Source organism: Oxyura jamaicensis, assembly GCF_011077185.1.
Source record: "Oxyura jamaicensis isolate SHBP4307 breed ruddy duck chromosome 25 unlocalized genomic scaffold, BPBGC_Ojam_1.0 oxy25_random_OJ188, whole genome shotgun sequence".
NCBI lineage: Eukaryota > Metazoa > Chordata > Aves > Anseriformes > Anatidae > Oxyura > Oxyura jamaicensis.
The window spans coordinates 1-19,315 of NW_023304679.1; the positions used below are offsets into that span (position 1 = coordinate 1).

Sequence of the window (19,315 nt, forward strand, 5' to 3'; positions counted from 1 at the left end):
CGGGCGGGGCGTCGCCCGCCCCCCCCGCCCCGCCCCCGCCCCCTCCCGGTCCGCGCCTCCTCCTCGCGTCACTTCCGGCGCGGTGCCGCCCGCCCCGCCCGGCGCTGCTCGCGCTTCCGGCGCTCCGCCCCGCCCCTTCCCGTGGCGGCGGGAGGGGTCACTTCCGGCGAGCGGGGCCGTCCCGCCGCCATCTTGGGCCGGCTCCGGGGGCTGCGGCGGCGGCGGCGGCGGGGCCCGGGGCCGGTGGCGGCGGAGCGGGTCCCTCCATGGGAAGATGCAGCGGGCGGGGGCGGAGGAGGCGGCGGGGTCGCAGGCGGCGGCGGGGGGGCCCGGGCGCAGCGGAGCCGGGGCGGCGGCGGCGGCCCCCGCCGGGCGGCTCCTGAAGCGGGAGCTGCGGCTGCTCGAGTCCATCTTCCACCGGGGCCACGAGCGGTTCCGCATCGGCAGCGCCTGCCCCGACGAGATCAGCTGCGAGTTCGTCCCGGGGCCGGGGGCCCGCGCCGGGGGCTCCGCTTCCCGGGGGCCGCCCCCGGGGCCCGTCCGCATCCACTGCAACATCACGGTGAGCGCGGGGGGGGCCGCGAGGGCGGCGGGGAGGGCCCCGGCAGGCCCCCGGGAGGCCCCGGCGTCGTTGCGATCGTTGGTGGCCGCTCCCGGCCCGTTGGAACCGCCGCTATTGCGCAGGGCCCGGTGCCGGTCCCGGAACCCCCCCTCCCCCCCCGGTCCCGTCCCGGTGTCGCCGCCGGTGGGGCACGGAGCGAGCCGGGGCAGCCGTTACCCGGAGTCCCTTCGGTGCCCCCCCGGTGCGGGGGCGCCCCCCGGAGCAGCTCCGTCTCCTGCCCCCGGGGAGCGGGGACGCGGGCACCGGGACCCCCCCGCGGTGGTGGCGCCCCGGGGCTCCGGGGAGGGTTTTGGGGCACGGTTTGGGTTCGGGGCGCTGCCGGGCCCCGGGGCAGGGCCCTGCTGCTGCAGCCCGTTATTGACGCCTGCCGGCACCCTCCTGCTCTGGGTCCCCGGGGGGATTTTTCCGTCGTTTCCCGGTGCTTTGGGCCAAACGGAGGCGCGGTGGCGCTGCCCCGAGCAGCCCCCGGGCTGGATGCAGAGCCCTGCGTGGCCGTCGGGCACCGCACGTGCCAGCCTCCCGCGGCCTTCGTCCCGCGGCTCGCGGTGCGAGCGGCCTCTGCGGCAGCCCGAGGTCCCCCTGGCAGCCCCCGTGAGTCGTTCTCAGCCCCTGGACGCTCCGGGAGCCACCGGGGTGGCCGAAACGCCCCCCTCGTTCCGTCGAGCCGCCCCCCCGGGCTCGCAGGGAGGAGCGGTGCTGAGCCCCGGCCGGCCGTGGCGGTGGGCCTGGGACGACGTGCCGCGGCTCCAACGCTTTCTCCTTCCTCCTAGGAGTCTTACCCAGCTGTGCCCCCGATCTGGTCCGTGGAGTCGGACGATCCGAACCTGGCAGCTATCCTGGAGAGGCTGGTGGAAGTCAGGAAGGGAAACACGCTGGTGAGGGGGGAGCTGCCTCGGGAGGGGGCACGAGGGGCCGGCTGCTTCCCGAGTGCCTGCGCTGAGCCCCCGGGGTTCTCGGGGGCTTAGGAAACGGGGGCTGAGCAGCTCTGGCCTCTCTGGGGTGATTTTACCCCCCTGGAGCAGGGCGGTGTAGAAGGGAGCTCTCGGGAGGGGAAGCGGTCGCGGCGTTGGGGGTGGCTGAGGTCTGGCTCCGTGTGCAGCCTCGGCGTCGCCCTGACACTCGCCTGCTCTCCGGACAGCTTTTGCAGCACCTGAAGCGAATAATCTCAGACCTGTGCAAGCTGTACAACCTCCCCCAGCATCCAGATGTTGAAATGTTGGACCAGCCTCTGCCGGCAGAACAGGTGAGGAACCTGGGACCAGGTTTTCTAAGGCGGTAGAACGAGCTCCCTTGCTCTGAAGCCCGAGGCCTCTCCTCTCCCGGGCAGTGCTGCCGGGCCAGCTCGGGGTCTGCTGTGTCCCCCTGGCCTGACCCCTCAGATGTTAATCGTCTGATTTATTCTCGCTGCTTCCCTCCCTTTGTTCCCGTGCATCTCGGCTGGAGGTGCCCGTAAAGGCCCTCGGCTCCGCTCTGCTTTTAGCCCGGTTCTGCTTGTTTGTAAGTTGCTGCCTCGGGAGCGTCGCCGGGGGAAGCTAACGGTGCAGTCTGTGTCCTTTTGTCCTCGCAGAGCACGCAGGAAGAGGTGTCCTCTGAAGAGGAAGACGAAGAGATGCCAGAGGTGAGCGTCTCCTCGCTGCGCGAGGGCGCGCCCCAGAGCTGAGCACAGCGACTTGCTGTGGGCTGCCGGGCGGAAGGTGCTGAGGCACAGGGGTGCAGCGCGGGGGGAGCTGGCGGAGCGCGGACAGGACAGGGCCCGCTGAAGCCGGCTGGGCTCAGGAGCTGGGTTTTTCCCAGCGTTTTGCTGCTGGGGACCTGGGTCCCGAGCCCCAGGTGGGAGCAGCGCGTGGACAAAACGCAGGGGACTGCGGCAGCCCAGGGACGCTGCTGCGGCCTCTGAAGGCAGGTAAAGCGAGTGAGGATGGAGCCCCTCGGACGACGTCTGGTTGTGCTGCTGTGCTCTGGAGCCCGAGGTTTCCTCAGCAGCAGTTTGGTTTCCGAGGTGTGCGGGGCTGAGCTCCCGCTGCTGACGGGGGAATCGCGCCGCGATGCCTCCCGCAGAGAGGATCAGGAGGGACGGCTCGGTGTGCGAGCAGCCTGGTCACCCGGGGAGGCAGAGGAGGCCGTTCTGCACTGCAGGCTGAGAACATCACGCTGCAAAACCCACAGGCTTCGCTTGTTTGGTTTGCGGTTTAGAGATCTCTACAAGTGGGTGGAATAATCTTGAATCTCCATGGTGACACTTGGCGCTGCGCGTCTCCTGGGCGCGCGAGGCCTGTGCACCTCGTCAGCAGCACCGCGGAACCCGGGGGCAGGTCACCTGGCAGCAGCCCGCGGAGCAGCTGGCGGGGTCTGAGCCGAGCTAACGGCTTGTTGAATCGAGGCCAGCCTTTGCGAGGGTCCCCGGGAAAACGCGGAGGCTCCGAGTGTTACCGCGGATAACCTCACTTGTCTGCAGGCTTGCTGCTTCCCAGCAAAGCGGCGGCGGGTAAGGTGTCAGGCTCCTGTGAGCTGGAAAAGCAATCCTCGGGATCTGAGCATCAGCTGCGAGCGTTCCCACTCGTGCTCCCTGCTGACGCCCCGCAGCGCGCAGCGCTCTCGTTCAGGGGTTTCTCGCTGAGCAGCGGGGTTTGCTGGCCTGCGCTGAGCGGAGCGGCGGAGCTGTGCCCTGGTGTCGAGACGCGTTGCGCAGGGTAATCCCCTCGAGGGATCTTCTCGCAGGATCTATTTTCTAAAAACGTCACAGCCCTTCCCAAAGCGCCGCTCATCCAGAGCAGCAGCAGCCGGCCCAGGGAGGCCGAAGTAAAACGCTCAGAGGATTTCAGGCCAGCACTGGAGCTCCGCGTGGCCGCAGCCACTCGCCGGCCGCCGAACGCCGCGTGCTGTCGCGGTGCCGGTGGCTGCGTGCAGCACAGGCGCTGCCTGCAGCAGCCGCTGGTTGCTGTGGCTCTCTCTTTTTGCTGGTCCTTGGTGTGCACGGCAGCCTGGTGGGCGCTGCCGAAGGGGACCAGGGGCTGACCCTCTGCCCTCGCTGGGGAGCATCAGGAGCTCGCTGTGAGGGGGGAGAGCTGGGCTGGTCATGGAAGGGCCTCGGGATGCACCCTGAAACGTGGCCTCTTGGAGGGGAGAACGTCCTGTGGGTTCTGGGAGCGAGTCTCTCCGTCCGTGCCTCTGGTGACCCGTTTGTGCTGGGAGCTTGCTCACGGAGCAGGGATGTTGGTGCCGTGATCCAGCGGCACGGGGCTGCTCCAGCCCTGCCCCTGCCAAGATGCACCCTGCGGTTCCACGAGGCTTGGGGAGCACGCGTGGGGTTAGTGGCTAACTATGAGCAGGCGAGAGGCTTGGCAGAGAAGAACCCAGCGAACAAAGAGCTCGTAGGAGCCCGATTTACATCTGGAAAGGGAAGTGTGCCTCTCTGCCTCTTGGCTTTGGCACAGGAGGGCTCCCGGGGCCCAAAACTTCTTTACAGAGCGTGCCCAGGCCTCGCACTGAGCCCTTGTGCCTCCCACCCCGGAGTCTGCACTTGGGATTTCCTGGGGAGGGAGACGGGCACCAGGAATCCTCCTGGGCTCAGGACACCTCAACCTCGTCCCTCCGCTGCTCGGAGCGGGGAGGAGCGAAGCTGGGTCTCGTGCTGGCTCACCTCTCCCCTTCGCAGGACACGGAGGACTTGGACCACTATGAGATGAAAGAGGAAGAGCCAGCAGATGGGAAGAAAACAGAGGATGAAGGCATTGGGAAGGAAAACCTGGCCATTTTAGAGAAAATAAAAAAGAACCAGAGGCAAGATTACTTAAATGTACGTGTCACCTGGAGGGCGGGAGGGTTGGGGACGCGGAGGGACCCAAGGGCAAGAGCGCCGGGGGCGCCTGCTGGCCCCAGATCCCAGGGGCTGGCTCAGGCCAGAGGAACAGCAGCAGCTCAGGGGTGGGGGAGGCCTACGCGGAGAAGTCGGAGGAGTGCCCCCAGGCCTCAGGCGAGCCCGGTGCACCCGAGGCAGCGGAGCCACGCAGGGCAGCCGGGATTTGGGATTCCCGGGAGCTCGGTCTCGCCCTGGGTCCTGGGGAAGGTTGGTGGCTTGTGCTGTTCTACCCCTGGGCTGGGGTCTCCTGCAGCTGAGGGGGCAGGGAGGCATTTCTGCTGCAGCCGCGCCGCCTGGGGCGTTTGTCTGGGGCAAGGGAAGTGGCTGCGGGGAGAAAGGGGAGAACTTGAGGGAGGTGGGGGCGCAGTGAGGTCTGGATGGGGGCTGGGCACTTCAGCTTGGCCGTTTGCTTCGTGCGGCCGCGGTGGGAGCAGAGTAACAGCGCAGCCCCCGATTCCTTGCAGGGTGCAGTGTCTGGGTCTGTGCAGGCCACTGACCGGCTAATGAAGGAGCTCAGGGATATTTACCGATCACCAAGTTTCAAGGGCGGTAAGTGCGGCGGGGGAGGGGGGGTGGGGGGCTGCTGGCTGTGGGGACCTTTCCCTTCGTTCTGGGCAGCACCTGAGGGGCCTCAGAGCTGGATCCTTTTGCTCTGTGGTGTTGCTGCGGGGAGGATCTTGGGCCTTGGGTTGCTGTGGCTCAGAAGCGAGCAGAGCAGCCCCTTACGGTCTCTGTTCTGTCAGTGCTGGATGGAAGCGAGGAGCCGTGGGTGGGAGGGCTGAGACAGAAGCTGTTTTTGGATGCCTTCAGCTGTTCCACCTGCCGTGTCTGACAGGCTTCGTGGGCCGCGTTGCCCGCACCCCTTCCCCAGGACTTGGGAGGGAGCAGTCACAGAAAAACTGCTGCCATCAGGATGCCCTTTTCCAAGGGGAGTCCGTGCCGGGCCGGGGTTGTGCTGCTGGGGATCTGAAGTCCAGCTGGTGGCTCAGCCCCGTCCATTCCTCCTGTGCTGACGTCTCTCCTCTGCCTTGCAGGATACTATGCAGTTGAACTAGTGAACGACAGCCTGTACGATTGGAACGTCAAAATCCTGAAGTAGGTGACGCAGCTTGGGGTCATGGATCTTGGTGGTGGGACCAAAACATCCCCGTGAGCAGGGGGGAAGCGAGCAGGGCAGGGGAGCAGCCGGCAGAGCGGGGGTTAGCCTCTTAGTCTCACGGGCAGCCTGCTTGCTGTCCGTGCACCAGAAAGGAGGCGGCATCTCCAGAGACAGATGAGATAATCTGAGGGCTCTGCAAGTCTGTCTGCTGTTCCTAGAGTCCTGGAAGAGGTGCATCAGGCAAAACCCCGAGCTTTCACACCCTCCAGACACCAGTGCTGCCTTTTCCTTGGGCCAGGCAGTCTTTATATTTAAGCTGGCATGCAAAAAGGGTGTGTGATGGTCTTCTGTGGAAACCAGGAGCAGAATGCTGGCAGCGCATGCTGTCACTGCCCTCTGGGTGTGAACCCGGGGGCCCACGTGGCAGCCGGGTTGTGCAGGTACGGTAGCTCTGGGCGTCACTGGCAGGGAGCGCGGCTGACTTGATGAGCGTGACCTTGACTCTGAGCCTCTGGGGGTTTCCTTCGGCAGGGTTGACGAGGATAGCGCTTTGCACAATGATCTCCAGATCCTCAAAGAGAAAGAAGGAACAGATTTCATCCTCCTCAACTTCTCCTTTAAAGTAAGGCCTCCCCAAACCTGTCATCCTCGACGCACGCCTGCTTCAGTGCGTCATCAGAGATGTTTCTCAATGGCTTTGCTTCCCTTCTCTTGTTCCAGGACAACTTTCCTTTTGATCCACCGTTCGTAAGGGTCGTGTCCCCTGTGCTGTCTGGGGGGTGAGTAACTCTTTGCCTGGCTCTCCTCTCCGGGGTCTCTAGCCCTGTTTTCTGGGGAGGTTTTCATTAAGTTTACCCACTGGGGAGTGCTGCCAGTCCTGTCATCTTGGTGGTATGAGTAGTAGCATGTAGTAACCCTCCTGGGAAGTACAGACAGGGTTGGTGGATGGCTTTCTGCATGTCTTTTCCCTGAGAGATCTGCTCTGAGAAAGTGGCTCATCTGCAGAGCACTGGGTGGGTGAGGCCGTGCCCATCCCTCACGTAACTTTACCCAATTCTTTCCCCAAGGTATGTTCTGGGTGGCGGTGCCATCTGCATGGAGCTACTCACGAAACAGGTGGGTACCAGGCGTGACCCTGTGAAAGACCCAGGGCTCAAAGGCTGCCAGCATGGTCCTGGGTAGCTGCTGCTGCCTCTCACACCTCGTATTCCAGCTGCTGGCAGCCAAATCCCGCTCCTCTTGCTGCCTGCGCCTCCTGCCAGCAGCTGGGAGCTGGCGTGGCTCTGCGATGCCTGTGCAGGGCTCCGGGAAAGCCCTTGCCCTGCCTCGGGGCCCCGCTCCTGTCCGTGCCGGCCTCACTGGTGCGCTCTGTCCCGCAGGGCTGGAGCAGCGCCTACTCCATCGAGTCGGTGATTATGCAGATCAGCGCGACTCTGGTGAAAGGGAAAGCGCGAGTGCAATTTGGAGCCAATAAGGTAGGGGCCGGTCAGGCAGGGCCTTACCCTTCTTGGCACGCACCAACTGCTTCGTGCAGCTAGGCAGAGCAGTGCTCGCAGGCGCTTGGGATCCCGAGAGTCCAGCGCAAGGGCTGGCTTCTGTGGGTGTGCTGTAGCACAGGGAGTTTTTCTTGGGAAGGGAAGGGCAGGCATGTGAGAAATCCCCTCTGGCGTTGCGTCAGGGAGCTGGGGAAGTGGTTGGTAGCGGAACAGATGCAGGTGAGAAGACAAGCAGCTCTGTGGCGGCGCAGTTGGTGGGGGGAGGCCTGTGAGATGGCTTGCTTGTGACGCTGGCTTCGTGCCAGACTGATTGTCACCCTGGCTTCCCTTGCAGAATCAGTACAGCCTGACAAGAGCACAGCAGTCCTACAAGTCCCTGGTTCAGATCCATGAGAAGAATGGTAAGGCCTGAGGGACAGGGGGTGCCTTTCCCTTTGCTGGTCTGGATCGAGGCTTTTCTGCCCCAAGTCAGAGATCACCCAGAGCACGGTGATGCCCCCGGTCAGCAGCTGCTTGCTAAAGCAGGGAGCGCGCTGCAGCACCCCTCTGCCATTCCTGCTCTGGCCCCAGAGGCCGGTGCTGGTGGCCTTCGGTGTTGCTGGAGGCGGCGTGGCGTTTTGCATGGCGTTGTGAAGTAACGTGGAGGGAAAGCCCCCGGTAATTTGGGGTCCCTTTTGGACAGGCACAGTCCTTGTCCACAGCCCTGTGGGAGTGGACTCGGCGTGTTTGTGCTGCTGGGTGTTTCCAGATGTGGAGCCAGGTGTTTCTAGGTATGGCATTTGTTTCTGTACAGCTGCATCCCTCATGCATCTCTGTCCTTGTTTCAGGCTGGTACACACCACCCAAGGAAGATGGCTAGCGCGGATACTGCAGGACCGATCTCATCTTCTGAACGCTGTACTTGGATCTTACGATGCCTCTCTGGCTTTCTCCCAGGATATAATAGCTCTGCCTGTTGCAGGACAATAATGGCTGTTATAAACTCTAAAGAAAACTGTTTAAGCAGTTGGACTGACCTAAAACACTTGCTGGACCCTTGCTAGCAGGCATTCTTATTAAAACAAACTTTTGAGCCTCTTGTATCGCTGGAAACTTTCGACTCTACTCCAGTCTAGAGCGTCCTCCTTACCTATGCTATGGATTTAATTTATTTTCTTATTTCATGTACACTGCTTTTTTTTGTTACAGTGTATGATGGATGTGTATGGAAAATGTATCTTTGGAGAAAAATTACAGTTTGTTAATTTGAAGATGCCGGTCTCACTCTTTTTTCCCCCCTCTGTGTTGCTGCTGGGTGGATTGAACCCTGTGCTGGCAGCGGCGTGGAGCAAACCCCTTTCTGGTGTCTGTGCCCCCAACGCCTTCCACGCTGCTCCAGTCCCGGGGTGGTGTTGGAGGTGGGGGTAAAGGAACAGCTGCAGCTCTTGGTCGTGTCCCTGCTGCAGTGGGCCAGGACGAGCCAAGCAGCGAGGGCTGCTGCAACCTTTTTGGAAGAGAACACCCCCCTTTTTGTTCTGGGCAGCCAAGGAGAGGGGCTTCTGCCTCCTCTCTTACCCCAGGACCAAGCCTCTATGTAAACGGTGACCTTGTACGTCTCTGTGAGGGGAGAGGAGGAGTTGTAGCACTGGCCCCTCTTCTGAGGTGGACAACGGGATTGGTGCAGCTGGGGGCTGCCTGCTCCCACCCTGACCTTCTCAGTAGTGTATTCTGTAAAACAGATGAGCAGAGGCTCGGCTGTGCCAAGCCCGGGGCTGTTGCCCTTTTGGCCAGTCTCTCCCCACTGCCCTTGTGCCGAGGGGAGAAGCCTGTGTTCACGCAGCGGTGCTCTGGAGGCTCCGCATGCACACGGCTGCGTGCGATCAGCCCTGGCCTCGTCCCTGCGCTGTGGGTGAAAGCCACCGAATTCAGGGAGCGTGGGCAGTGCCTTGTGAGTTGCTGGGACCTGGGCTGCCTCCAGGCTTGCTCCCACAGCATCCACCTGCGGCGAGCAGCCCGGCTCCGTAGGATTTCATTTCTCCTCCTCTGCTGGGTGCGGGGCTGAGCTGCAGCCGTGAGCGGGAGGCGTCGCGCAGTCCTGCGCCATTGCTCGAGCCTCGCTCGCTGCTGCTGGAAGGAGTTGGGTGCTGTGGCTGCTCCGGCTCCTGGTGCTGAGTCCTCGGCTGTAGGGCACAGCTGACTCATCTGCGGCAAAGCCAGGCCATCGGTATTAATTCGTTGTGTTTGAATCAAAGTTATTAGGAAATCAAAGGGCCTCAGAAGTCCATTATCGCATCCAGCAGCTGCTCTGCTCATTACCCATTGCCCTGCTTCAAGCCTTGGAATAAAAAGCTGCTCGATGAGTGGGATTACTGAGGGCTGCTCGCTGCAGGAGCGGCTCCAGCCTCTGCCAGGGACTGTTTCAAGTGTGTGGCTGGAGGGCAGGCGGGAGAAGTGGGCGGCCAGGGACCTCATGAAGCTCAACAAGGAGAAAAGCAAAGGGCTCTGCTCCCCTCCGCAGCTTCATTAGCACCAAGAACCATCTGGGGAGAGGGCGAAGGGTCGCCACGCTCACGTCAAGTGGAAGAGCAGTGGGAGCTGGGGTTAAACGCCGCTGTCCTTCCTCTTCAGCCTTTATCCAGAACACCTGAAGGACACCAGGACTTTCTCAGCCGAGCCGCTTAAGTTCTGCCCCAGCCTGCCCGCAGAGTAGATCAGTAACACACAGGTAGGGGCTGGCGGGAGATGCCTGCACCCACACGAAGTCAAACATTAACTAAACCTTGCAGGAGGGATGATCACCGCCCTGCGTCCAGCAGTGCTGGCGATGAGCTGGGCTTGGGCTTTAGCCCTGGGGGAACATCGCGGCTCCACTCCGTGCTCCGGATGGGTGCGAGGCTGGGAATCTGTCACTGCCTCGGGAGATGCTCCTACAGCCTCCTACAGCTGGAGAGCCTCTGGCCTGGGGCTGGTGGAGGGGCTTCACCTGCAAAGCCCCTGCCCTGGCCCCGTCCTTTCCTCTTGTCTGGCTGCGAATGGCGCAGCGCCAGCCCCAGCACCGCACAGCCCCGCTCCCCGCCGGGCAGGAAGCCAAATCTCTGGGCCCGATCTGGGTTTTCCGCAGAGGTCTCAGAGCACCTGGCAGAAATGGGGCTGAGCCCCACTGCCGAGGCCCAGAAACCGCAGCCGGGGAGGCAGCAAGGGCGCTGGGGCTGAGCTGGTGGGTGCGTGGGGGGGAGCTGCGAGCGGGGTCTGGGCATGGGGTCTGGGGTATCTGCACGGGGGCTGTGCGCAGGGTCAGCACAGGGGGTCCTTGCACGCGGTCCGTGCAGGCTCAGCACCTTCCCCTCCCGTCGTTCAAGCAGCCCCAGGACCCCACCGGCCCCGGGAAGCCACCGGACAGGAGGGACCCGGCGCTCCCCCGACCCCGACCGGCCGCGTCCCGGTGCTGTCGGGGCAGGGTCCGGCCCCGCCGCCCCCCCGGGGCCGCGCCGCCCCCTCCGGATCTGGGCGGGGAGCTCCGGCCCCGCCGCCCCCTCCGGCCGCTTCCAGCCCCGGCTCCGCTCGGCTCTGCTCCGTCCCGTCCCGTCCCGGCCGGTCCCGTCCCGTCCCGCCGCCGCCGCATGGGGCCCCCCGGGCCGGCCTGACCGAGCGGCAGCCCCCGGGGACCGGCCCCCGTCGAGGAACCGCGACGGCACCGCCCGCCTGCCGCGGGACGAGCAGCCCGGGCTGCGGGAGCTGCCCCCGGAGCACGGCGAGAGACCCCCCCCCCGGGGCCGGCAGCCCGGGGCTGGAGCCCAGCGGAGACCCCCCCGCACCTTGCACCCCCTCCCGCGGGGGCTGCCCCCGTCCCCTCTGGGCCGAGGGACGCTTGGGGCCCCCGTGCCCCCCCCTGCCCCGGGCTGGCCCCCGGTGCCTCGGGCTGGGGGAGCAGCGCTGCCCCGCGCCCCGCGGCTGAGCTGGCCCTGACCCCCTCCGCCGGCCCCGGGGGGGCCGCGCCCCCGGCCCCATGGCGGCCAAGTGGTTCAAGGAGTTCCCCGCCAACCTGAAGACGGTGTCGGAGAGGGCTCGGCCCGGCGGCGGCAGCCTGGGCAAGTTGTGCGGCCCCTCCCGCAAAAGCTTGGGGCCCGGCGAGCCGCCCGGGGGGGGCCCCCCCGGGGAAGAGCCGCAAGAACTCGGCGGCGGAGCTGGGGGGCTGCCGGGCCGGCCCCGGGGCCGGCAAGGACGGGGGCAGCCGGCTGTCGAGGGACAACCTGCAGGGACTGCTCCAAGCCGCCACCGGGAAGATGCGCAAGAACTCGCGGGCGGAGGGGGCAGCGCCCGAGGGGCCCCCCAAGACCTGCGGCACCTACATCAACCGCCTGATCAAGGTGGAGGCCCACGAGAAGAACGGGAAGAGCTACCCCAGCGCCGGCCCCGCACCCGAGCAGGACAAGGGGAAGAGCACCAAGACGGAGACGGTAAGGGGGACCCTCACCGGGGGAGGGTGGGGGGAATGGACCCCCCCCCGGCACGAGGACGGTGACCGTGCCGAAGCCACCGCATCCTCCGAGCGGAGGGGAGCGCTTGGCACCGGCAGCTCGAACCGCCTCGGGCTCAGCATCGTTAGCCCGGCTGCCCCTGGTGTTTCATCACACCCAGCTCCAGCTGCCATCAAATTCCTTTCATCCCAATTTCCCTTAATCCGTGTTGCCCCCCCGCCCCCAGTCCCAGCCCTGCAGGAGCCCGGCCTGACCCCGCTTGCTTGGCACTTTCTCGGGTACTGGTTAAATAAATGCTTACGTAAAGCTGTGCTGGGACAAGCACGGGGGGGGGGAGTGGGGCTCTGGAGCCCGGTGTGGCCTTGGGGACAGGGCTGCCACCATGGAGCCTTGTGGTGGCCTTTGGGGTCTGAGCCTTGCTGCTTCCTGAGTGTCACCCGAAAATGTCCCTGAGTCCTGGACTGCATGGGGATGGGTACTGCCCCCTCCCCCCCCCCAAGAGGTGCCACTTTGTGGGCATGTCCCATGTCCCCAGTGAGCGCCCTGTACTGGGGCTAGCACCCCACTTCTCGCCATCCCACCTAGGGATGTCCCTGTCCCCTGCCAAGAGACACCACAGCACACTATGACAGCGTCCCCATCACCACCCTGGGACACCCCCCCCCCCCCGAGTCCCCTCAGCCGGTGCCTGTCCCTTCCCAGGTCATCATCCTGGAGGACTACGCCGACCCCTACGACGCCAAGCGCACCAAGGGGCAGCGGGAGGCCGAGCGGCTGGGGGAGAACGACGGCTACATGGAGCCCTACGACGCGCAGCAGATGATCACAGGTGCGTGCCGCGCCGTGCCGTGCCGGGGGGGCCGCGGTGCTGGCACCGCTCAGCACCGGGGCCGTCAGGCGGGGACCCACCCGGCGCGGGAGGCTTTGGGAACAGGAAAGCCGCTCTTCTGTTTCCTGCTGCTGCACGGGCAGAGATAAGGCGCGGGTTCGGCGATGGCCTGCCCTGGCCAGGCGCTGACCCACGGCCGCCGGTGCAAAGTCCTGGTGCCACTGGGGAGGGTGCACGGGGCCCGTACGAAGCCCTGGGGCTGGGCGCTGCCGTGCAGCCGTGCTGGGGGACCCGGCCCCACCGCGCCCCTTCCCCACCCCATGGGGACCCCGCTGCGCTCCCATCACCTGCTCCGGCTTTGGGTCCCCCCCCGCCGCCCCTTGGCTGTGCCCCCCAGGCCGGCGACCCCCGCTCCACCCAGGAGGCCGCACAGCTGGACAGAATAACAGGAACTGAGTCGGCCGGAAGCTGGAAATAAAAGATTTGCTGCTGATGGTTTTTTTCCGTGCAGGGCAGCCCGGGCTGTTTGTCCAAGCGGTGTTGGTGGAGTCAGGGGCGAGCGGGGTCGGGGAAGGGGGAGCCCTGGGGAAGGGGAGATGGGGCTGGGGGCAACCACTGGGGGTGTCCCCAGGGTGGGGGGGGCGAGCCCCTGCTCAACCGCCCCCGCGCTGGGGCGTAGCATCCTGCAGCCACGGCCCCGCTTCCTCCGGGATCCCGGCGGCCCCGCAGGCGGGCGTCTGTGCCGGCGGCGCCAGCGCTTCGGGGCCGCGACGGCGGCCGGGCGCCACGGGGATGGGCTCCTTCCTGCCCCGGCTCCTCCCGCCCCCGGCACGTGGGGTCCCCACCGCATATCTCTCCCAATGGGCAGTGTTTATGGGGGTTGGGGGGGGGGGGGGTTGCGGCCCCCTCCCCAACCCACCTCCCTTTTGCCCCACAGAAATCCGCCGCCGGGGCTCCAAGGACCCACTGGTCAAAGCCATCCTGCTGCTGGACGGCCCCAGCGAGCCCACGGAGGTGGGGGGCAAGGTGGAGGCTGCCAAGCGGCCGGGGGGCAAGGAGGCAGCGGGGAAGGGGCCGCAGCTCTACGACACCCCCTACGAGCCTGGCGAGGGCACCCCAGAGCGCAAGGCGAGGGCCGGGGACGGGCGCCTGCCCGAGAACGACGAGCGCCCAGCGGCCGAGTACGAGCAGCCCTGGGAGTGGAAGAAGGAGCAGATCGTGAAGGCGCTGTCGGGTAAGGGCCGGGGCTGGGGGGCTGCGGGTGGGTGTGGGGGGCAGCAGGGGCTCACGCCTCTCCCCCATCCCACTCCCCAGTCCAGTTCGAGGGCTCGGAGCGGCCCAAGGAGGAGGCGCCGCGGCAGCACCTCCGCCAGAAGAGCTGGACCCCCAAGATGCTGAAGCCGGCGAGCGCGGAGCACGGCGAGGGCGAGCGGGTGGACCCCGCCTTGTCGCTGGAGAAGCAGCCGTAAGTCACGAGGCCACGTGGGGCAGTGGTGGCGGCCGGAGTGGTGTCTGGGTCACCTCTCAGTGTCCCCCCGGTGTCCCCCCGCAGTTGGTACCACGGGGCCATCACCCGAGCCGAGGCTGAGACCCGGCTGCAGGCGTGCAAGGAGGCCGGGTACCTGGTGCGCACCAGCGAGACCGGCAGCGGCAAGTACTCCATCGCGCTCAAGTGAGTGGCCCTGCAGCCATGGGGGGGGGGGTCCCAGCAATGGGGAGGGGGTTCCTGGCACGGGGGGGTCCCACCATGGAGGGATGTGGCAGCACAGGGGCTGCAGGAATTACCATTTCATGCACGGACACCCCAGTGGGGTGGGCAGCGCCCGTGTCCGGGGGTGGCACCCCCCTCGTCCTACCCCACCAAGGGGACACGGCCAGCCCCCAGCTGCCCGGGGTTGGGGAGGGGAAGGGGGGGCGGGGGCGGCGCGTCCCCCTCCCCACCCACGGCACATTGTCGGGAGCACTGGCGGCATTTCCTTCCTGAGGAAGCGGAGCCCCTGGAGCCGAAACAATCGGAGTGGGAAGGGAACAAACAGGGGTGGATGCGGCCCCGGAGCGGCCGGGCTGGGACCCTGCGCTGGCTGGGTGGGCGCCGGGGGGCTGCCAGCCCCCTGCTGACCCCCCACGGCCCCCGCAGGACCAGCCAGGGCTGCGTGCACATCATCGTGGCGCAGACCAAGGACAACAAGTACACGCTCAGCCAGGCCAGCGGCGTCTTCGCCAGCATCCCCGAGGTCGTGCACTACTACTCCACCGAGAAGCTGCCCTTCAAGGGGGCCGAGCACATGGCCCTGCTGCACCCTGTGCACTGCAAGCTGCACTAGCGCCCACTGGGACTTGGCTGCCACCCCGGCACGGGGCAGGGGGCTGCGTGCCATGGAGGGGGGGGTCCTGCAGAGGCGTCCTGTCCCCCCCCCCAACCCCTGGGGCTGCCCGGTGGCTGTTGCCCACCTCTGGACTCTGGCAGGGCTGCGCTGGCCTCCCCGCGGGATGGATGCGGCCATGGGTGGCTCCGGGCCCTGGGGGGCTGCAGCCCCCCCAAACACACCCTGGGGTGGGGGATGGGCCGTTACAGGGCTGTGTAACGAAGTAGTGAAATAAACTCGTTGGCTGAGAGGAGGTGGGCAGGGATGGGGCTGGGGGGGCTGCGGGAGAAGGGTCCCCAGGGTGCAGTGGTGGGGACGGGGGTCGTAATAGTGCGGGATGGGGCTGGGAGCAGACCATGGGGGTGTAGGGAGAGGGCAGTGATGGGGCTGGGGGGGGGGGGGGGGGGGGGCCGGGCCCCCCGGGATGCCCACCAGGGCCGGGGCCCAACCGGATCCTTCCCTGAGCACCCTGCGTGGCCATGTAGGACAGGCTCAGCACGAGGCTCTGCTTCGCACAGCGCCGGGTGCTGCCGAAACCAGGGCAGGTTTCCGGGCCGGGGCCGTTGGGGTTGACCCCGGGGCACAGCCCCGGATGGGGCCTGCATCGGGGCACGGGACAACAAGGGCAGAACAGCCCCGGGGGGGCACGTGGCAGAGCACCCCACAGTGACCTGGGTGCCACAGAGCACGGAAATGGGCAACAACCCCAAAGGCAGGGCAGCGAGCATGGAGCGCAGCCCCCCTGCTTTTGGGGTGGGGGCCCTAGGGCTCCGCTCATCCCCTGCCCCACACCCCCCACCCCCCCCTCCCCGCATCCTGCTGGGCTTTTTATAGAGCGGGGCCGGCCCGCGGGGAACGCGGCGTCCCCAGGGCACTCGGGCACCCGCTCCCCTCGCCCTGCGGTTTCCTGCTTGGGCACAGCTGCAGCTCCCCAGGGCCTTGCACAACGCGGCGTGGGGTGGGCTGCTGCGGGGGGCAGGAGGGTGCACCGGCTGGCACAGGGTACCTGGCACAGGGTGCAGAGGAAGGGGCTGCCCAGCCCAGCCTCCCCCCAGGACCGCCCGTACTGTTCCAACAACAGGGGCTGCAGAGACTCCCCCCAAAGCAGCCCCGCGAGGTTGCTCTGTTCAAAACACCAGGCGTTTATTTCGGAGGCGCGTTGTGCCGCGTGGCCCCGACACGTGCTTTAAAAACAAAAAAATAAACTTTGCACAGGGCCAGGGCGGCGGAGGGATGGGGCTGATCCAGCCAGGCCCTCCCATTCCCGCGGCACCGGGCGCGGGGGGGGCTCAGCCCTTCCCCAGGGGACCCTCGGCGCCACCACCCCAAACCCAGCCCCGTGGGTGAGCGCGGCCCCGTTCTCACGCTCCGGCACTTCCAGCGCCTTAACCCCCGGCCACCCCAGCTTGGCCGTGGCCCCAGAGCTGCGCCCCCCGGGACCCAGCTTGCCCCCCCCCGGGTTGGTTCCCCATGGGGGTGGCACCGATCCCGCTCTGCAGGGGCTGCTCGAGCCCCAGAGCCTGGGGAGGGCACCGGAGGGGTGGGAGAGCTGCCAGCACCAGCCCCCCCCTTCTCCCCCGGCTTCACCCATGGGTGTCTGCCAGCGTCCTCCCCCCCGGCTACTTGCCCGAGAAGAAATAGTCCAAGTTGGTGACGTGAAGGGGCCCCGGCGCAGGGGGGGTGGCCGGCGGGAGCAGGGGGGTGGCGCTGAGTGGGGAGCTGGGGCTGGGGGGGCCCAGGGGCACCAGCGCATGCTGCCCCTCGCCCGCTGGCTTGGCCCCCCCGCCGCACGCCCAGCGGCCACGTCTGCTTGTACCTGCGGGAGGGGAGAGCAGCCCTAGGTCAGAGACGGCCGGCGGAGCCCCCCCACGTGCCCCCCGCCCTCCAGCACTCACCTCACCATGATGGCGATGAAGAGGGCGATGCCCAGGAGCAGGCTCCCCCCAGCCACCAGGAAGGGGTAGGGGTAGGCGACGGAGCGGGCGCTGGCTTCCAGGACAGCTCCTGTGGCACAGAGGGGACAGGGGCTCGTCTGTGGGACCCGGGGGGGGGGGTGGGGGGTGGGCAGCCCCTCACAAAGCCCCCAGCCCTCGCCTCACCTCCAGCGCCGTCAGCAGCATCGTCCCCAAAGAGCTCAGGCGGCAGCGTGGCCCCGTAGCCGTAGGCACCATCCTCCGTGGGGAGCTGCAAGAGCCAGCGGTGGGGACACGGTGGGACGGGGCAGCTCCGAGCAGCGCCGTGCAGGGGGACACGGGGGGGACACCACGCCACGTCCTACCTGCGAGCTGTAGGGTCCCAGCTCGGTGACGTCCCTGGGGTCTGCAGGGTGAGAGGTCTGTGAGACACGGGGACCACGGCACAGCCTGGGGGCACGCACGTCCACGTCCCCCCCGTACCTGTCCACGGGGTGCCCACCGCCTCGTGGCTCCACTCGCTCCACGCGCCGTGGCCGAACTCCTCCTGCGCCCGCACCTGCACCACGTGCCGCGTGCCCCGCCAGGCGTCACGGATGTCCAGCCACGTCCTCGTCACCTGGTCAACCTGGCGGGGACACGGGTGGTGTCAGCTGGGGCGGGGGGAGAGACAGGACAGGCCAAGCGGCCCCGGGGTCCCGCTGCGCTCGGGGTGGGGGCTCACCTCGGTGAAGGTCGGGGCGGGCTCGGGGCGGTAGCGGACCTGGAAGCGGAGCCAGTAGAAGCGGGGGTCCCAGGAGGAGGGGTAGGTCCAGGTGACACGCAGCCGCTGGGGGGCCTTCTCCAGGGCCTCCACCGTCACGTTGAGGGGGGGGTCCGGCTTCACTGCGGGCACAGGGGGCTCAGCGACCATAGCCATGTGGTTTGGCCAGCACAGGGGGGAGGCGGCACTCACGGATGCTGCTGAGGGTGATGATTTTGTCCTCGCCAGCCGAGCCGCCTGCGGCATTGCGGACACACGTGGACACCACGAGGGGTTTGTTGTCGTCCACGCCGGGGGGCACCTTCACCCGGCAGACGAATTTCTGCACCTTGGAGAAGAAGCGGCACCGCTGCTCCGTGGCGTTCTCCACTGTGAACCTGCGGGGACGCGGCTTGGCCGGGGATGTGGCACGGCCAGGGACGGGGTGGCCCCAGCCAGAGTTGGGAAAAGGGCTCGCAGTGGAAAGGGGGTGCACAGCCAGGTGGGGGGCTGACCCCCCCCGGGTACCCCAGAGTGCTCTCACCTCCGCTTCACCCACAGCATCGCCCGCGTCCCCGGGGACGGCTTTGCCCGCAGCCGCCACTCGCACAGGACGTCTTCGTCGTGGCTGCGCCGGTAGCAGGAGACGTGGGGGGTCTCAGGGGGCTCTGCAAGGCAGGGAGGCGCTGGGGGGAGCGGGCAGGGGCATGGGGAGGGAGGGGGTGTCCAGAGCAGGTGATGCCCCAGGGAAGCCCCTGCCCCGGCACGGACCCACCTTCCACCAGCAGCCGCAGGGTGCGCAACGTGCGGCCCCCGGCGTGGCAGCTGTAGAGCCCCGCGTCCTCGTACTGCAGCCGCTGCAGGAGCAGCGCGTGGCCCCCCGCCAGCCAACGGCCCCCCGCCGGCGCCCGCTTCTCCATCCTCCAGGCCACGGTGCCGTTCAGCGGCCCCTCGGCCCCGCACGTCAGCGTGACGTTGGCTCCCGGGCGTCCCAACACCGTGTCCTGCGAGAGCCCTGGGAGCGAGGCGGGGACAGGGGGGGTCAGGCGAGGCCCCCCTGGGTGTCCCCCCCCGTCCACCTGCTGCCTCCACCCGGAGGCCGCTCAGTGTCAATATTTGCGGCCAGCACCGAGCGGGCGCCAGCTCCTGCTGAGCTGGCAATTCCCCGGCTGAGCCGGGCACCGCCAGGGGGACGCGGGCAGGGGTCCCAGGAAGCAGGAGCGTGGCTGGAGGAAAGCAGGGGCCCGGGGGGGAGGGAGCGAAGGGGGGTGCAGGCGGTGCCGGAGGGGTTAAGCAGCGAGGCCGCTGGGCTGCGCACGGGGCCGGGCGCTGGGCTGGGGCCAGGGGAGGCCGCCAAGGGCAGCTCTGCCCCTGCTCCTTCCCGGGACGGCCGCAAAGGTCAGCGGGGAGCGGGCGGCTCCGTCGGCTCCCGCTGCGGGGAGCGGGGCCGGTGCTCGGGACCCCCGGCGCCCGGGACTCTCAGCGCCCCTAGAGCCCAGGACCCCCAGGGACCCAAGTGCCCAGAGCCCCCAGCGCCCAGGACCCTCGGCGCTCAGGACCCCCGGAGCTCCCGACCCCCGGCGTCCCTCGAGTCCCCAGCGCCCAGGACCCCCCCCGTGCCCGGCCAGCCCCGGCCCCAGCCCCGACCCCCCCCCCCCCCCCCGCCGGTGCTCTCACGGGGCCGGTAATCCTGGGCACACGCCTGCCCGCAGCCCGGGACCGCCCCGACCCCCCCGGCCAGTGCCCGGAGAGAAGCGGGGCGGCCCCGCCAGCCGGTACCGGGGTGGGGGCACTGCGGGAAGCCCCGGTTCCCGCCCCCCCCTACCCGTTCCAGGTCCCGGTGCCGGTACCGGGAGGCACTCACCCGCGGGGCCGCAGGGCCGCCGGGGCACGGCGGCGGCGGCGGCGGCGAGGAGCAGCGCGGCGGGGAGC

At 67.6% G+C, this 19,315-nt stretch overlaps 3 protein-coding genes across 3 annotated transcripts; 2 read left to right on the top strand and 1 right to left on the bottom strand.

The window, feature by feature from the left end:
• The first annotated feature begins 155 nt into the window (after positions 1-155).
• UBE2Q1 (ubiquitin conjugating enzyme E2 Q1) lies at positions 156-8,328 on the top strand. Its single transcript, XM_035312920.1, has 13 exons — positions 156-562; positions 1,393-1,497; positions 1,761-1,865; positions 2,190-2,240; positions 4,278-4,418; positions 4,946-5,030; positions 5,516-5,576; positions 6,112-6,202; positions 6,301-6,359; positions 6,648-6,696; positions 6,960-7,055; positions 7,411-7,477; positions 7,904-8,328. The coding sequence occupies exons 1-13, from the start codon at positions 275-277 to the stop codon at positions 7,933-7,935; spliced, it is 1,230 nt and encodes a 409-aa protein (XP_035168811.1). The 5' UTR covers positions 156-274; the 3' UTR covers positions 7,936-8,328.
• A 2,263-nt stretch (positions 8,329-10,591) lies between these two features.
• Positions 10,592-14,978, top strand: SHE (Src homology 2 domain containing E). The gene is given in 7 exon segments (XM_035312919.1): positions 10,592-11,190; positions 11,192-11,512; positions 12,236-12,362; positions 13,300-13,596; positions 13,677-13,827; positions 13,915-14,034; positions 14,500-14,978. Coding segments are annotated over 7 exon segments (1,332 nt in total). The 5' UTR covers positions 10,592-11,061; the 3' UTR covers positions 14,687-14,978.
• An 872-nt stretch (positions 14,979-15,850) lies between these two features.
• Positions 15,851-19,309, bottom strand: IL6R (interleukin 6 receptor). Its single transcript, XM_035312921.1, has 10 exons — positions 19,248-19,309; positions 18,159-18,398; positions 17,928-18,051; positions 17,597-17,781; positions 17,366-17,526; positions 17,125-17,269; positions 17,007-17,047; positions 16,828-16,912; positions 16,624-16,732; positions 15,851-16,544 (listed from the first exon to the last, which is right to left on the bottom strand). The coding sequence occupies exons 2-10, from the start codon at positions 18,301-18,303 to the stop codon at positions 15,872-15,874; spliced, it is 1,668 nt and encodes a 555-aa protein (XP_035168812.1). The 5' UTR covers positions 18,304-18,398; positions 19,248-19,309; the 3' UTR covers positions 15,851-15,871.
• Between the last annotated feature and the right edge of the window lie 6 nt (positions 19,310-19,315).

Excerpts from the sequence above, each read along its gene's own strand:
- UBE2Q1 (XM_035312920.1), top strand. The coding sequence starts at position 275 with ATGCAGCGGGCGGGGGCGGAGGAGGCGGCGGGGTCGCAGGCGGCGGCG. Across the intron at positions 5,031-5,515 it reads ATCACCAAGTTTCAAGGGCG|GATACTATGCAGTTGAACTA; the intron begins GTAAGTGCGGCG and ends TCTGCCTTGCAG. Across the intron at positions 5,577-6,111 it reads TGGAACGTCAAAATCCTGAA|GGTTGACGAGGATAGCGCTT; the intron begins GTAGGTGACGCA and ends TTCCTTCGGCAG.
- IL6R (XM_035312921.1), bottom strand. The coding sequence starts at position 18,303 with ATGGAGAAGCGGGCGCCGGCGGGGGGCCGTTGGCTGGCGGGGGGCCAC. Across the intron at positions 17,782-17,927 it reads ATGCTGTGGGTGAAGCGGAG|GTTCACAGTGGAGAACGCCA; the intron begins GTGAGAGCACTC and ends GCGTCCCCGCAG. Across the intron at positions 16,733-16,827 it reads TGCTGCTGACGGCGCTGGAG|GAGCTGTCCTGGAAGCCAGC; the intron begins GTGAGGCGAGGG and ends TCTGTGCCACAG.